General features: G+C 44.1%; 1 protein-coding gene across 1 annotated transcript in view; it reads left to right on the plus strand.

Annotated features, from left to right (window-relative positions):
- Positions 1 to 17,555, plus strand: part of GNAT1 (G protein subunit alpha transducin 1) — a 182,626-nt gene that overhangs the window by 90,450 nt on the left and 74,621 nt on the right. The window contains exons 2-3 of the mRNA XM_085625083.1: positions 2,547 to 2,589; positions 15,787 to 15,928. Coding sequence (XP_085481209.1) covers positions 2,547 to 2,589; positions 15,787 to 15,928 — 185 coding nt within the window. The remainder of the gene's footprint in view (positions 1 to 2,546; positions 2,590 to 15,786; positions 15,929 to 17,555) is intronic.

Genomic DNA, 17,555 nt, shown 5'->3' on the forward strand with positions numbered 1-17,555 from the left:
TTTTTTAAACAAGCCGGCTCTTCCATATTGCACTATTTAAAGTTAGTGGAATGTAAAAACCTGGGTCTTCAATCCACTCTAGTCATCTTAAAAGTTGGAAGGATTTTAGTTTAGAAGAACTGGGGCACTTATTCATGAACAATAAAGTAATTTCCTGGCAAGAGGTTCAAAATAGATATGGCAAACATAATAAGCTTGGCTTTTTTGAGTATCTACAGATTGTACATTTTATAAATAGATATAATCTATCATTAAGTGGTGCCCAAACAAAGCAGGTGAGGGTTTTTTACCGAGCTAAATTAAGGGGGGTTGGCAACTGCTACTCTCAGCTGAGAAAATGTAACGAGTCCCCCTTGGCCGAGAAATTCTTAGGAAGAGTAACACGGGAAACTAGTTGTTCTTTCTCTAGCCAGGAGTGGCAGTCAATAGCCCAGTTAGGGAGTAAGGCATTAAGAGTTGCCAATTTTGAAAGGATGGGCTTTCTATCTGGGTGGATAGCATACTATACTCCTAAAACTCTTATTAAAAGATATCCGGAAGTGGAGAATAGATGTTACCGATGCCAGGCAGAAGGTGAAGAGGCTTGGCTACACACATTCCTCGGATTTTCTCAGCTATAAGCTAGGCAATTCAGAAGAGGTTCGATCCAGAGGCTGAGATAGCCCTCTATGGAATTTCTAGAGTAAGGGCAGATCTGACAAAAGCAGAAGAGACCTTCACGGAGATTTGTTCCCTTGTTGCGCGTTCTCTAATCCTCCATAATTGGAGGTTTGAAGACGTACCTTCTTACTCAAAATGGTTAAACAAAATGAAACGAACCATGATGTTTGAAGAAGCATATGCTAGGAGGGTAGGCACTACAAGAAAGTTTACTGCAGTTTGGAAGTACTTTGAGAATTTTGAAATCATGGTGGGAATATAAATTTTATAGATTTTGCACTTCAGCACTTGGGAGTGCTACAGCACATTGCACTTTTTGGCGTACTCGATATGCACTTTAAAAATGGCACGACAGCACTTTAACACTGCAGCACTTTTGCAGGTAAATCCTTGGACATTTGTGAATGGTTGAGATACTGTTTCAAGCAGTGCCCTAAAATCAAGGTTATAGTTGAACTATGGTTCGACTATGATTTTAACTATCCTTGCTTTTATGTTGATTTTATTCAAATGTATAGGTCCCCGAACAATTTTAGTGTGATTATCTCTGGTCACTGTGCCACTCTAGTACTTTAGAATATTAATAAGCAAGATCTGTTCATTTATAAATAATTTAGGATACAGCCAGACTACTGTTGCAATATGCTCTCCGTCCATGTGGGGGTATTTAATCCATGTTGGTTACATATGAATATTCAATGAGGTTTTTTGATCCAAAAGTGTTAGTTAAATTTCCTGTTGATTACTGTGTATATTATGCTTATTTTACTCTGCTCAATAATATATCTTTTTTTAAAGAGTAGTTCTGCCTTTAGTGATCTTTCTTCTTAGTGCAAAAATGCCAAAATGGACGTAAGGATGCATTTTGCACTTAGAAATAGTGCTAAATGCGACAGAACATGAATAGCGTGCACATGTGGCTGCGACACTTGCTAAATGCACTGTTGGCGTAGGATTTTCCCCTAATGTACTACAGACTTTTATCAATATTTTCTCTATGCAAAATGCACCCTAGTGTCCAAAATAGACACGAGGCTGCATTTTGCACTAAGAAACAGCGCTAAATGCAGCAGAACACGAATAGCAAGCATGAGCAGCTGCTTCCACTTGCTAAATGTTCTCTGGGTTAGGAGTTCCTCTCAAATTACTCTTAATTACATGAGGAGGTAATTCTGTGTCAAAGAATAATGTGGAACTACCAAAATTACTCCAAGGTAATTTAAGTTCCGCCCAGTCCTAATCAGGTCCCATGCAAAGAAACTTCATGATCGTCAATCATATAAGAGATGCAAACCAAGGGGCATATTATCAAGCATGGAGTTAAAATTATCGCTGCTTTAGCAGAAAACTGCCGCTAAAGCAGTGATAATGGGCTTGATAACATGCCCTGGAGAATTCCAATAGAAGCCCATGTTGTCACCAAAACATGGGCTTCTATGGGATTTCTCAAGGGCATATTATCAGGCCCATTATCGCCGCTTTAGCGGCAGTTTTCTGCTAAAGCAGCGATAATTGTAACTCTGTTTCTTGATAATATGCCCCCAAATACTTTAGTAATTTTATAGAAATTTACTTTTATTCATATAACCTCACTAAAATGTCCTATGACATTCGGGTCCAATAGCACTTGACCTCACATTCAATGTTGTCATCAAAGTCAAAGGAATGGCATCACTTCCTGTGTGATCATGGAGAGATGGGAGGCGCAATGTCATTTCTGTTACAACGGGATATTAGTGATTCGATATCCTTATTGTGGAGCATCACACACAGACCAGTTAAAGATGGATGCATGTGTGTAAAAACTATGCAAAGTGGCTGGTTTTACAGTTGTGAACAGGTCATCCTGATGCATTTTGTTCATGCTCTTATCTTTCTCCTTTCAGGAGCTGGTGAGTCTGGGAAAAGTACAATTGTTAAGCAGATGAAGTAAGTATATGTCTCGCACACTTCCGGATGATGTTCACAAGCCTTGCTCAAACCTTCACCCTACAGAGTACTGTACTGAGTTCTCAGTACAGTACTGAGTAGCATCATTCTATGCAGCTAGGATACTTCCCTCATCTCATTAGTGATCTCTCCTATAAAGTTCTCCAGGCTCAATTTTCCTAAACACACTTCCACTGCCAGCACTACTACATTGTTCTCCATATTGTGTCCAGTTCCATCACAGAATGCGCGGCTTTACAATTACAATCAACTACCTCTCTTGTTGAATCCATTAAGGTCAACACTTCTATAAAGTTGGTACACTAAGAACTTCAATATTATTTACCACAGTCTGCCCTCTCTCACATTCATGCATTGTCACAACTCTAAGACTATCCCCTAAGTCAGACACTGCTATTCATTCACCAATTACCTACCAGTACACACAGCAGGACTGTGTGTTGCTCATATATCACCACTGGGTAGTTTAAATAGCTTTTTCCGAGACTACAGGATTACTTCTCTGACGCTGTTGGATGGGCTCTGTAGTGCATTTTACCTTGGCTGCTTGTCTCCAGGGCATTGTTGCTGATTGTACACTATGGCTGTCTGTGTCGAGCATATGTCATGGGTTACCCCTCTGCCACTCCTAAATTAGTCTTCAAATCATTTACCATTGTAACCTAGAGCCACTGTAAGCCCGGGGGTTGCCCTTTCTGTAAGGAACCTTTACCATGGCTACTGTAATCAACAGTCGTGGCCTGTGATGGTAAGCGTGGCGGGGGTAGGGCGGGGTGTGGCTGTAAGTTGACATACAATGGGACAGTGAACATAAAATAAATAAATTATTGAAACCACTACCTTGCGCTCGCCACATCGCAGAGTCGGCGTTGCGACAAGCGCAAGGTAAGTGGTTTTTATTATTTATTGATTTTATGTTCACTACCCCGTTGACTACCACCCACCCAACCCCGGGCCACCATGCGTATTTGCACAGGCCGCCACTGGTAATCAAGTGCATTCATCTGGGTTCCTCCTCTGTCTCTCCTGTGTGGCCTATGTAAAGCATTTTCCCTTGGTGCCTGTAATTAGTGCATCATGATGAATTGTTTCAGTACCACTCAAATTAACCCAAGAAGCAAAACCTATTCCTTCTCAAGGGTGCTAGACAATTCTGCATGTGCAGCTCTCTCTCTCTATTTATTCGACTCCACTTGAATGTGCAGCAACAACAACATCACAGAGATGAGACGAGTGCTTTCCTCTACTCACCTTATATAACACATAAGAATATCCACATAGACCATACCTATAACCCACACTATTTCAACAACAATGAATTAAGGTAAAGTGCATGCCATCTATCAATCTCTCCTCTTCCATTACATGCTTGGCCACAGTGATTCATGTTAGCATACCAGCAACACTCTGGACATTCACTCACTACACCAAAAAGCTTCTCGTCTAGGCCACACTGCAGTTCAACTTTCATCAACTAAAGTCCTTTGACTCCTTGTCAAGGGTATGAGGTGGTCTATAAATACAACTACAAATACAGTAACTACTGTCTGCATGTTTAATCCAGACGATCTTATAAGAATCCACAATTCATAAATTATATACCGTTTCAGGCACTGTTTAAAGATCTGACACTGCCAGCACTGTTACATCAATCAATATCACATAGGATATATTAACACTACACATAGGGGCATATTCACAAGTCCCTATCGCCACCAGGTGTCCCTTCCTGTACATTTTAGGTTTGTTTATGTGCAGGAAGGGACACCTTCCTGTACATAAAAAAACCTCCCTGTTTGCAGACACCCTTGCACTCTGGTGCAAGGGTGCCTGCGTTGGCGCTAATTTGTGAAACTTAGCTCCATCACAGGGGAAAAGCAAGGCAGCACCATGTCCTTGTGAATATGGTGCAGCCTTGCTTTTCCAAAGTGGCGGAGAGAGGCGTTAAGCCAAGAAGGCTAACGCCTCTCTCCGCCACTTCCGTGTGAATATCCCCCATAGTGTTTACACTCCTCGAAAAGGCAGAGCTTCTGCATCATCCACATCATACAATCCTGTACAACTTCACATTTAACACAACAAGGGCATTTCCCACTGCCCGCACAGTGACACAAGTCCTGACAACCAGAACCTCTAACCTATGCCAGTGGTTCATCTCAGAAGCCACTAACCCAACTTCTAACCCAACCCAACTCTGCCAACCCGACCAACCTGCAAAGCTAATAGTTCTTGTTATATTTGTCACCCTTGTTTAACATATTCCTGACTTCGCGCTTCTCTGATGAATATAGCTGTCTTCCACTCCCACACCAACATGCACATTTTGCTCCTTCTAAATGGAGGCATGAAGGCACACAAGTCAAACATTGAGCATCTATTGATGACAAACGAACTCATGTTAAACTTTGGCAAGACCAAGAACCAGTGTTCAGTTAAAGAGACAAACTCTGCTCTGTCATTCCTTAGCCACAAGGTATCTGCAGTCACCAAAACTACAAAAGAAAATAATTTTTAGTGTTTCCACTGAGCAAGTGTCTCTTCCTGGATGATCAAGTGAAAGCCACCTCTAGCTGAGTTTACTAAATTCTGAAAATGCTCAGAAACATCCTTCCTCTCTTCTTAAAACCTAAAAAGTTCATGTCAATTCTGATCCTCTATCTTTCAGACTAGATTGCAGGAACAGCCTGTACAAAGACATGGCTTCTTACTTAATGCAGAAGCTCCAAATAATTTGGACTGGTGCTTTAGGCCTAGTAATGAAGAGCAAACAACATCCAATCTGTCAACCTTCACTCGCTACCCATAAGAATAAATGACATATTCAAGGCTTTCTACATGGTCCACCTCAATGACCACCACACCTCTCACTTTCTAACCAGCAGGCTCCACAAATATGTACCTACCAGAGATCTCCCAAGTTGGTAATTCTCATGTTCAAATAAATACGATCAGGAAAAGAGCATTCTAAGCTAAGAGAGCTAGGCTTTGGGGCTCTCACCAATGGCCGCTGCCTATCCATATGGGCAGAGGGGCCATGCCTTTAACCTTTTTCCAGCGAAGAAGAGTGTCTTGTTCAGGTCAGGTAGCAAGGTGCTAGACATGCGCTGAATGCACAGGCTCCTGGCTGTCTAAGCTGAACTTTGCCAGGCTGAGAATTTCATAGTTCTGTGGGCGTGACCTTGTGAGCCTTGAAAAAGTGCCTTGAGGCCCTCCCCCTCATGACGAGGGAGATTGTCACTGATTGCCCAGTATCGGGCACCTTTGTTTTAAGCCCTGAAGTGCCCAGAGCCAAGTGACAATCAGTGACACTTCGTCACAGAGTGGGGTGTGGTGGGCTCAGCAGTTTCACTGACCCCATCCTTCTCTGTGACGAGTGAGGAACTGCTGCCTCGCCTCATTGGCTGATCAAAGGTTTGCCAGTGAGAGAAGACAGCATTCTCAACCCTCCTGGGACCTTTGAGGATTTCCTCTCCCAGAGCTGCAGGACAGGTACCTTTTATGTTTCTGCATGATCATTGCATGCCTGCATGTCTGTATAAATGTGTGAATTTGTTGGAGTTTAGGAGTCCTAACTTTACTACTCCTAAACTGAGAAAAATCCTAACTTTAAGACTTTTGATATTCACAGTAGGCATTTAGGAGTCCTAACTTTACTACTCCTCAACTGAGAAAACTCCTACCTTTAAGACTTTCGGTATTCACAGAAGGCATTTAGGAGTCCTAAAGTTAGGATTCCTAACTTCTGTGAATACCGAAATGAGTAAGTGCCTTCTGTGAATACCAAAATGAGTAAGTGCCTTCGGTGAATACCAAAATGGTAGTAAGTTTAGGATTTTGTCTTAAGTTAGTTTTGTGAATCAGGCCCACAGTGAATGTGGCACAATAGCCCCAGAGTCTTTGCTTCCCAGACAACCCTCCGACAAGATGGAGATCTCTTGTAACCATTGCTCACACAAAATTCCTCACAGTCATGCCTCCTACAACATCCCTTTATTGAGTATATATTTATGAAAACACGAAGGACCTCATTTATGAATAAATTATGCGGCGCAGTGCCAAAAGCCATTTTGCTGCGCCACGGTGAGTCATTTTAAGAGGACAGAGATGCACCGTATTTATAGCTATATCACATATTCCTGTGCTCTGCGCTATAACAGCTGCTGTGCGTCAACGCAGGCACCCTTGCATCATGGTGGAAGGGTGCCTGCATTGCAGGAATGAGTGTTGTTGTGCAGGAAGGGATGCCTTCCTGCACAAAAGCAATCATTGATCGCGTTTTTCTCTTTCTATTTGTACTACAGAATGCAGCACACATAGAAAGAGGAAAAAACAAGGAAAAATTGAAAGTATTTCTCCTCGGTGCTCCACTTTTATGCCTCCCCTGAGGAGGTGTGGGATTCTGATGCATTCCCAGGTTTACAAAACGTAAATCTGGGAATGCAGCAGAATTCATACATGGGTGTTGCATGGGAACACCCACAGCAACACCCATGGCACGCCCGTTTCACACAAAGTACTGCATGAATAGGGACCATATTTACAAGGCCATGAAAAGCTACGCAGGGTGGCTTTGCGTGGCCATGCAAATATAGGCCAGCACACTGCGCTGCAGGTGTGCCCTAAATTGACACACCTGTAGCGCAAGGAGCTTGTAAATAAGCCCTGTGGGCCTCATTTACAATATTATGACACAGTGCAGCAAGCCTTCCTCCTGCACTACCGTGTGTCAAAAGAAAAAGGCAGGAATGCGAAGTATCTACAAGATACAGCGCAATCCTGTTCTCTTCCCCTGAGCTGGCGCACAGTGGGCTGCCATGCGCCAACGCAGGCACCCTTGCGCCATGGTGCAAGGGTGTCTGCGTTGCAGGGGTGATTGTTTTTGTGCAGGAAGGTGAACCTTACTGCACAAAAACAATCAGGAGAGGTGCTTTCCTCTTTCTACATGTGTTGCAGGTTGTATGAAGGAACAACGACTCTCTAAACCACGCCTGACTTAACAACGCAGTCTTAACAATGACCACCTCTTTAACACACATGCCTTTATCACACATGCCTTTACAACGAATTTCGTTGTAAAGGCATGATTGGTAAAGGTATACGTGTGGTAAAGATCACACCCCCCCCTGCCCTGAGTTCTAAAACCTGGACCCCAGTCCTGCAATTTACCCACCCCAGCCCTAAAAACTACCCATTTCCTCACCCTGAGCCCTAAAACCCGGCACCAGCCCAAAAAACGACCCCAACCCCAGTCCCCCGAGCCCTAAGACTGGCCTCCAGCCCTGAAAACTGTCCCCCCCACCTGAGCCCTAAAACTTGGCCCTCAACCCTAAAAACTACCCTGACCCCAGCCCTAAAAACTACCCTAACCCCTCCACCTCCTGGTCCTAGTCCTACTAACTAATTTACCTCCCGGTCCTTCATTTCACGATCCTTCCTGTTCCTCTCCCCGCCGATCCTCTCTGCATCAAGAGTGCCGACTGCCTTAACCACACATATGTGTGGTTAAGGCATATGCTTGGTTAAGGCAAGCCGATGTTCCACCTATGTTGAAACGGCACACATAGTTAAGTCCACGTTGTAAATGCTATTTCCCGTGCTGCAGAATGCAGCACACATAGAATAAGGAAAAACAAGAAGAAATAAAAGTATTTCTCCTTGTTGTGCCTCCCTTACGCATCCACTGGGGATGCATTGGAATCTGACAGGTTTCCCAGGTTTACAAAACCGTGCAAATCTGGGAATGCGTCAGGTTCCATGGATGTTGTATGGGAACTCCCACAGCAACACCCATGGAACGCCCCTTTCATGCAGAGTAATGCGTGAAATGGGGACATATTTACAAGGCCATTAAAAGCCACTCATGGTGGCTTTATGTGGCCTTGTGAATATGGCCAGGCACACTGCACCGCCGGTGCATCAAAAAATGTGACGCACCAGCAGTGCAAGGGGCTTGTAAATAAGCCCTGAAATGTATTACAATGACCTAAATCCTAAAACATCCTAAAACATCCCACACAGCCAGCACCCCGTAATATATCACCTATGACTAAAACTGGCTCAATATCTCCTATAACCGGTGCTTCAAAAGATTCTTCACAGCCAACACTCTTACAGACCAACTCAAAATTAATATTTGCATTAGATACCTTGGGCATAGATAGCGGGAGACTAACTGCAGCCGCCGTTTCCTCCATCTCCCTCGATGGATCGAATGCTCAGTGAGCGACTGCACGGCCTGAGTGAGCCAGCGAAAAGCACAGCAGGCAGTTGGTGGCAGGAGGCACTAGAGCTCGTATTACGACTCACCGCGGCCTCGTTAGGGGAATATCTATTTCAATGTAAACGGAGTACCCGGCGGCAGGCGAGGAAAACACTGACCCACCGAATGGCCTTGAGAGGCAGGAGAACGGCGAGAGGGCGAGTTTCTGCCACCCCTGGCAATAGCGGAGTGCACAGAGGAGGCGGCCAACCGGATGGCAATGGAGCTCCTCTGGAACTGAAGCAGTGCGGCGGGGACAGTAAGACGAAGTGTGATGCCGGTATAAAAAAACGAACTGCTGCCAGGTTGGGAGTGCAAGTAGAGGGGGGGCCAACCCAGCCAATGGTCACCTCAATGTTTGCTAATCTATCAATGACTACTTTGGAGAAAAGCAATGTACTGGAGGAAGGGGGTGACAGGACATTAACGAATGAGACCCAGCAAGCGAAGGAGGCTGCAGGGGTGGAAGAAGGATCCAGGAGCTCCTCGACAGGCATAGATGGGGATCAAACAGGGAACACCCTCCTCTCAGTCAAACTAATGTATGAATTAACTAGGAACAGAAGAGCAAACCCAGTCAATACCCAAGGTAGATGGGATCTATGTCAAGGAGGCTGGCCATGGGGAAGAAACTGTGAGGGAGAAGACCCAGGCAACGCCCCTTGGCACAGGAACATCTAAAAAACTATCTGCACAAGTTGGCATCTTGTCACCAGAAAGCCATGGAGTGGAAAAATTATATTCATTAACTGAAGAGTCCGAGGTATCAGAACTGGAGGACAGGTCATCAAGCGGGGAATCTCTCTCTGAAGACAGCTCCAGCTCCTCCTCCCAATCAATGCAAAAGAAAAAATCAAGGGATAAAAATAAAATAGGAAAGGAAGCCTAAAAAAAAGGACTAGAAAACAACTCAAATGGGATTACTCCGACACAAAGGTCTGTCACCAAACCGAGAAAGGAGACGAGTTGGCTGGAATTGAAGAACCTTCCCTATCGACCATTTTAATATCAATTCAGCAAATGCAGGAAGAAAATAGAAAAGAGGAACGCAGAGCCAGGATTGCTGCAAAAAAAGTTCAAACCGGAATCCGCAAGTTGAATAAAACATGTGGGGAAATTGCAGATCGTATAACCTCAGTTGAGATGCGGACTGAGGCACTGGAAGCTGACATGGAATCGATTAAGACGCAAAGTACAGAACAAGGCGCGGCTATGGTTGATGTCATGACCAAATTGGAAGATTATGAAAACCGTCGGAGGAGAAACAACCTGCGCTTTTTAGTGATACCGGAAGGCCTAGAGGGGAATGACCCCAGAAGCTACATGGTAAAACTCCTAAAAGATGCATTTTCTGAACAATCAAGTTGGGATTGGGATATGGAAATACAGAGGGCCCATTGCTTCCCTCTATTCAGGAGAAACCAAACGCAGAACACTGACGAGAAATCCGGAGCAATGCTGGTTTTCATTGTTAACTTTCTGCTGCGACAAATTATATTTGATAAAGCCCGCTTCAACGCTCCAAAGATCAGCAATGGGGTCTCGTTCTTTGTACACCCAGATTTCGCACATGCAACAGTGGAAAGACGTTGGCGTCTAAGGCAACTCTTCTCTCTTTTACAGAAACTTGGAGCAGAGGTCTTCCTGCAAAAACCGTCCGGATAAAAGATAATTTTCGGAGGCACAACACGCAGCTTCACCTCTGAAGTATAAGTGCAGGAATATTTAGAAGAAATTAAGAAAAAAAATTATAAGGGGGAAAGATTTCAGGAAAAATGATACAGTAACAAACACTATGGACAAGACTGGGAATAATAGATACTGTGCAGTCTAAGAAAAAATGGGGATTTCATGGATTGAGGGAGATGGGGGTCAGCTGGCCAGCTGTACATCGATCAGGCAATGCCTGATTGCCTTTTTGTAAGGGGAGGGCGGGGGAAGGGGTGGGAGGGTGGATGGGAGGCGGCTCACACAAAGGGTGGTGCAGGTGCACAAAAAGAGGGCACGGGCGGGTGAGATTATTGAAACAGGTGGCAGTTAGGATTTTATTTTTTGTATATAAGGAATATGAAAAACGTGGCAACCAAATACAACTAAGAAAATGGGGAGATTAGGTATAGCAACATTGAACATCTGCGGGCTAAATGATGCAAAATGAGACAAGTAGTGGCGCAAGGACTGCAACTGTTGCAAGCAGACATTGTTTGCTTGCAAAAGACCCGCCTTGATGGGTCCCAGAAAGATTTATTGAAATATCTTGACTACACTGTAGTTGGGGCCACGATGTTGGGAACCCACAGAAGGGGGGTTGTGATTCTATCTGAGAAGAGATCAATCCAATTTGTGAAAACACGTTCAGATGGGCTAGGCCGATGGGTCATTAGAAACTGGAAGGCCCCAGAGCTGCCGAACTTCACCATGTGCTCGGTTTATGGCAGTAATGTGGACGATTCGCCCCTTTTGGAATGGCTACCTAACGAACTGGCACACTGGCCATTGCCATTAATCATGTGTGGAGATTTTAACATCAATCTCGACTCCAAATGGGGACAAGATCAAAGATATAAGGGTAGGAAGCCAAGGGTTTTTCAAGCGCTCTGTAATTTATGACAGGTACATGGCTTGGTGGATGTATGGTCTCTACAGAGGCCAGAGGAACATGTGATTACTCCGCCCTGCATCAGAAGCATATTCGCTTGGATTATTTCTTCGCCTCCTCTACACTGGTGGGAAGAAATAGTATTAATCGGCACCCTAGAGTACTATCTGACCACAGACCACTGGTATTACAGCTGGAGCAGGGAGGACTCACCGAGAAAGCTTTGGCATGGACCTTTGAGAGGGCCCTTCTACTAGACAAAGAGTATGTAGGACACCTGAAGGAATGGATACCTGACTTTCAACAGAGAAATTTGGGGTCGGCACCACTTGGAATGGTATGGGACACCTTAAAGGCAGGAGTGAGGGGCGAGACAATACAGTATTCAAGCAGGAAAAGGAAAGAAGAAGAAAATCTTAAGAGCACCAGACTGCAAAAACTAGTACAGGCAGAGGAAAAAGTAGTTAAGGCCCTAAGACAAAATTGGGGAATAGCAGAAGCACAAGAGGAGGTGGCCCTAGCAAAGGCAGAAATCCAAGGTGAACTATTAAGGAAAGCTCTAGATAAGGCATCAGCTCATAGGGAGGAAGTCTATGAATGTGGGGAAAAGGTGGGTCATCTACTGGCCGTCAGAACAAGATCAGAGGTGACACGCAGCGAGATTTTGTCAATAAACGATTCTGTAATTGGGCGGCTAATGGAGTCTAAGGATGTACGTGCAGCCTTCTTTAGATTTTACCAATCACTTTACATGGAGGATGTGGGTAGAGTGCGAGGGGATGTGGCAGTTCAAATAGGCAGATACTTAGACGCCTGCGAGATGGAGGTACTGACGCAAGATGAGAGGGGGGCGTTAGAGCCTCCAATTGTCTGAAAAGAAATTTAGGGGGCAATGTCAAATCTTCCCGGGGGAAAGCGGCAGGGCCCGACATACTCCCCACAGAATTTTATAAAATCTTTAAGGAGGAACTCAAAGAAACCTTGACATCCATGTTTCTTCAGACAGCAGAAGGGGTTGCCCCACCAAGAACCTGAGCACTGGCCAAAATCATAGTCTTTACCAAAAAAGATAAGCCTGTACAGGAGCTGGGCTCTTACCGCCCTATAACTTTAATTAATGGGGATGTTAAGATTTACTCTAAAGTAATGGCCACACGACTCTCGCAGGTTATCGGTAAAATGGTATTTGAGGGACAGCATGGGTTTATTCCCGGGAAGGGAACTATTGAGCGTTTTCGAAGAGCCATTACCCTATTCAATGTAAACCAAGTGTCCGGAGATCCTGTGGCGACCATTTTTTTAGATGCCGAAAAGGCCTTTGATAGGGTCTTCTGGCCTTTTTATGGATGACAATGCAAAAGAAAGGGATTGGGAATAGGTTGATAAGAGCAGTTCAAGCCTTGTATAAAGACCTGGAAGCTAGGGTATTTATATATCGCAAAATGACCCAACCACTGAAAATCATGAGGGGGACGCGGCAGGGGTGCCCCTGGTCACCTCTTTTATTTGCCTTGTATATAGACCCCTTTCTTAAACAACTTGCTGTAGCCGACAACGTTCCTCCAATAGTGAGAAATAATCATCAGAGTAAAGTTTTGGTCTATGCAGATGACACAGCCATTGTAACTCCTCACCAAGAACAGGCGATGGGGGCAATAGAAGAGGAGTCTCGAGAATATGGCTTACTCTCAGGCTATGCCCTAAACTGGGAGAAAACCCAAATAGTAGTTAATTAATTTATTACTTTTAACGAAAAGCGGGTGGTTAAAAAAGCCAATTATTTGGGGGTTAAAATCAATTGAGATATGGATCAGGTGGTCAATGAAAATTTGGGGAACTGCGCGGAGGAAACCAAGAAAGCGCTAAATAAATTGGACCACCTACATTTAACCCTCATTGGCAGAATCAATATAATAAAAATTATTTCATTTCCAAAATTGTTTTATTTTTTTTAGAGCAATACTGCTTGTTTTTACAAATTTTTGGCTTAAAAAATTTGAAAACATTTTTGCACAATTTATTTGGTCTTATTCCCGGCCAAGCAGAGCATATACATTTTTATCGTTGCCTATGGATTTCGGAGGTCTAGCCCTCCCTAACCTGAAGCTATATTGGTGGGCAACTTCACTTACGCTTTTTACTACTCTTTTGAGCATTGACAATAGCACATGACAATCTAAATCTCCCACTCTATGGGAACAGGTGATTGGATGTGGTGTGGGGGTGCCTTTTGGCATCAGTTAAGTTATGGGTATTACAAAAGAGTCCGGTTTAAGACACTACTTACGGCTTTTAAAATCTGGCGGGCAATACGGCGCCTAAATGGAATAGGAACACTTAACTATTACACTCCATTATGGCAGAATAGAAATCTACCAGATATTTTTAATGATAGACCTTTTAAGACCTGGTTTGAACTCGGTATTAAACAGCTAGGCTATTTTTATTCTCAGGAGGGTATTAGATCATATATGGAACTAAGAGTTGAATTTGACCTTACACCTAGGGACTTTTTTAAATATTTACAGATTAGGGACTTTTTACAAAAAAATGAGGGCAAGATGGACCAGCTCGAGAGAAGTGAACTTGTGGACAGAATTACCCTGCCCCCCCCTCCCCCCCTCCCCCCAATAGAATTGTGACTATAAGCTTCTGAACTAACAATTCAAAGATGACATGGAAATATGTTCAGTGGAATGGCAAGAAAGATTAGAGATTTTGGGGGCTATGTTCCAACAGATATTCCTAAATACCCAGACAATTTTAATACCGGCCAAACTCCAAGTCCAATTTTACAAGACATGCTTCGGGCTTTATAACACTCCAAACAGAATAGCAAAATGGAGCGATGGAAAGGGAGCCTATTGCCCACGCTGCTTTCTTCACATGGCGGACATAATCCACATGTTTGCGACCTGTGACAAGCTAGCCCTCCTGATTAAGGATATAAAGAGGTTTTTAAAGGAGAAATTACAGCTGCAGGTCGAACTGGATGCGCCAGCAATCTTGCTGGGAATAACCAGCCTGACGGAAAGAGAAGGAGGTGTATAGGATATGTATAGCATCGTCCTGGCTGGATCCGATCCCCCCTTCAATTCAACAATGGGTGGAGCGGCTATTGGCTATATATAACCTAGAAAAGGCAATCTATAGGCGCAAGGGAAGTAGGGCTCAAAAGAAGGGATTGGAAATATGGAAGCCTGTTTCAGATTGGATAGAATAATGGGTACTTTCTCTGATACTTTCACTGATACTCGCACTAAGCACGTTGAATGATCACCTTATATTCTTGTCTTTGCTCAATTTATTAATCAATTAGGGGCATATTATCAAGCCAGGCGATAAAATTATCGCTGCTTTAGCGGCAGAAAACTGCCGCTAAAACGGCGATGATGGGCTTGATAATATACTCTATGGAATTCCAATTGAAGCCCATGTTAGATGTGAAGGACGTCTAACATGGGCTTCAATTGGAATTCCATAGAGCATATTATCAAGCCCATTATCGCTGTTATAGCGGCAGTTTTCTGCCGCTAAAGCGGCGATAATTTTATCGCCTGTCTTGATAATATGCCCCTCAGTGAATATGTATTCAAAATAGGACTGTATTGTGAGGACTGATTATTGTTATATCTTGGGCACCTGGCACCTTAGTATCATTGCACCGTGCACTGTGTAATAACTACCTGTGGGGACTTGCCCAAACTGCCATTTTCTCTGCTGCTATATTATGGAAGCTTGCAATCAGAAGTATTGATATATTGTTTAGCGCACTTTAGCACATGGCACTTTAAACTTGTTAAATTGTATAATTGAGGATTGCTGGAGTTTAACCGTGGGACCAGAATCTGGATAAATGTGGGCCGGGGGTAGGGTGGAGGGAGCGGGGGAGCATGGGATAAAATGAAGGTGGGATGAGAAAAGTGTTTTCTTTGCCTCGCTCTCAAATAAAAAAAACATATATATATTTTTTTAAAGATACCTTGCAGCAAGTGACATAACAGACGACTCACAGATAACACTAAAGATCTCCCACAGTGAACATTGCCGCAGTATTCCTCACGGCCAAAACATCTACAATATCACACAGTCAGCCCTTGTGCATTACCCCTCACAGACAACACTTACAAGCATTTACCACAGGCACTACACGTATTAAATCTCTCATATATGCTCATACTCAAACATTCAAAAAACAGTCATCCATAACATGCAGCACTGCTCCTGTGTAGTTGGTAAAGTTGCTGTGTACGCAGTGTAGTCATATCATTAGTTATGGATCGGCACTTATGCATTTTATCACCTTCTTCCTACCCAGAATTATTCATCAGGATGGTTATACAAAGGAAGAGTGTTTGGAGTTCATCTCCATCATCAACAGCAACACGCTGCAGTCAATGCTGGCCATTGTGCGGGCCATGAACACCCTCAACATAAGCTACGGGGACTCAGGCCGACAGGTGAGTCTAAGGCGATCTCAAGATTGTGTAGCTCCAATCTCATTTAACCACAAAGATAGCGCCCACATAGAACCCAGACATCTGTTTCTTGCCCAGGCGCTCTGCTTTGTCCCTTGCCATCGGAGCATAGGCAGCGTCGAAGTGAGGGCAAGCCAACAGCATGAAAATAGGACGCCATGTTGACAAAGCAAATATCTCAAGAAGATTTTTTTGGGCCACCGAAGAAAAATGTCAACATTCAATCCTCTCAGTTTTTTTTAGATTTTTTATAGATGTCGTCATTTACTATAGCCTTATAGCCCGCCGTAGCGGGCTATATCGGCTGTTAAAGGCCCGCTGCAGCGTTAAAGGCCCGAGCCGAAGGCGAGGGACTTTAACAAAGCTGAGGGACTTTAACCCCTTCCATGCTGGACGGATTCCCCTGCTGTGCTGATCTTTTCCTGCGCGGGCGTGGTCATGACGGAACGGTTCCGTCATGAGCACAGCTCAACCGTGGCTCATGACGGAACCGTTCCGTCATGAGCACCGAAGGGGTTAAAAGCCGGTATAGCCCTGCTACGAAGGGCTATAAGGCTATTAGAACATTTTGCCACTAGAGGGCAGAATGTTCTAACAAAACAAAGCCTTCAGGGAGCGCGAGGGGATTGAAATCCCCTCCGGTTCCCTGAAGCCTTTGTTCACAGCCAGAGCTGTGAACAAAGACACATTGGAATGTTGGTGCTCCGGGCTTATACCAGCCATTATAAGCCCGGAGCGCTCCATTGTTTTCAATGGAGCTCCCAACATTCCAATGTTCTAATATTACGTTAATGAGAATACATTATAATGTTGCCAGTCATTCCTAGAGATGCTTTCTTCGTTAGTAATGTCTGATGATTTGTCAACAGTCTAATGGTTACTACAGAGGGTGCTTCAGCAAAGGGGTACATGTCCGACTAGATTATAGTTTGAAGGTTGTATAACACTCAGGGCTTTAAGTGGGCCGGGTTCCACCCGGTCTGAGCACCTGCAGTTTTTTAAAGGGGGCCTCGAAACGGGTCTCTATCGGGCTCTGTTTTGTGCCCTGGCACAGGCGGTCCGTTTTTTTCCGGACTGCAGTGACAGCAGGCACATGGATGTGCACAAGCTCACACTGCTCACTGCTCACTAGAGAAGTTACAGCATGACGTCATGTCAGGTGAGCGTTGTAGTGGAAGGGAAATCCTTTAAAGAAGGTCATTTTCTCTTTGGATTTCTCTTCTCTTTTTGAAACTCAGGAGCCGCAACATTGTCATGGTGTCACCAGGGCTTTAAGTGGGAGCTTTTTCAATATTATATACAAGCCAAAGTTGCTGCTTATTTATCTTATGCAACTAACAACCATTGGCAAAGCCAATAGTCCTGGCTTGTTGTAGGTGCAATGTTACTTGTTGTATCATATATCTGAGTGCAATAACAGAAACCGCAAAATACAAGTCGGGGGTAGCACACTATGCTAAGCACAGATTTTTAGCTTATGTGTTTTTAAGCCACGCCCTTAATCACATTGGCCACGCCCCTTTGAGAGACCCACCCCAGATTTTTCATCAAACTTAAAGCCCTGATAACACTTGAACATGGTGGATAATATCAACATACAATAATTTGA

This window comes from Triturus cristatus, chromosome 9 (assembly GCF_964204655.1).
Source record: "Triturus cristatus chromosome 9, aTriCri1.1, whole genome shotgun sequence".
Classification (NCBI taxonomy): Eukaryota; Metazoa; Chordata; class Amphibia; order Caudata; family Salamandridae; genus Triturus; species Triturus cristatus.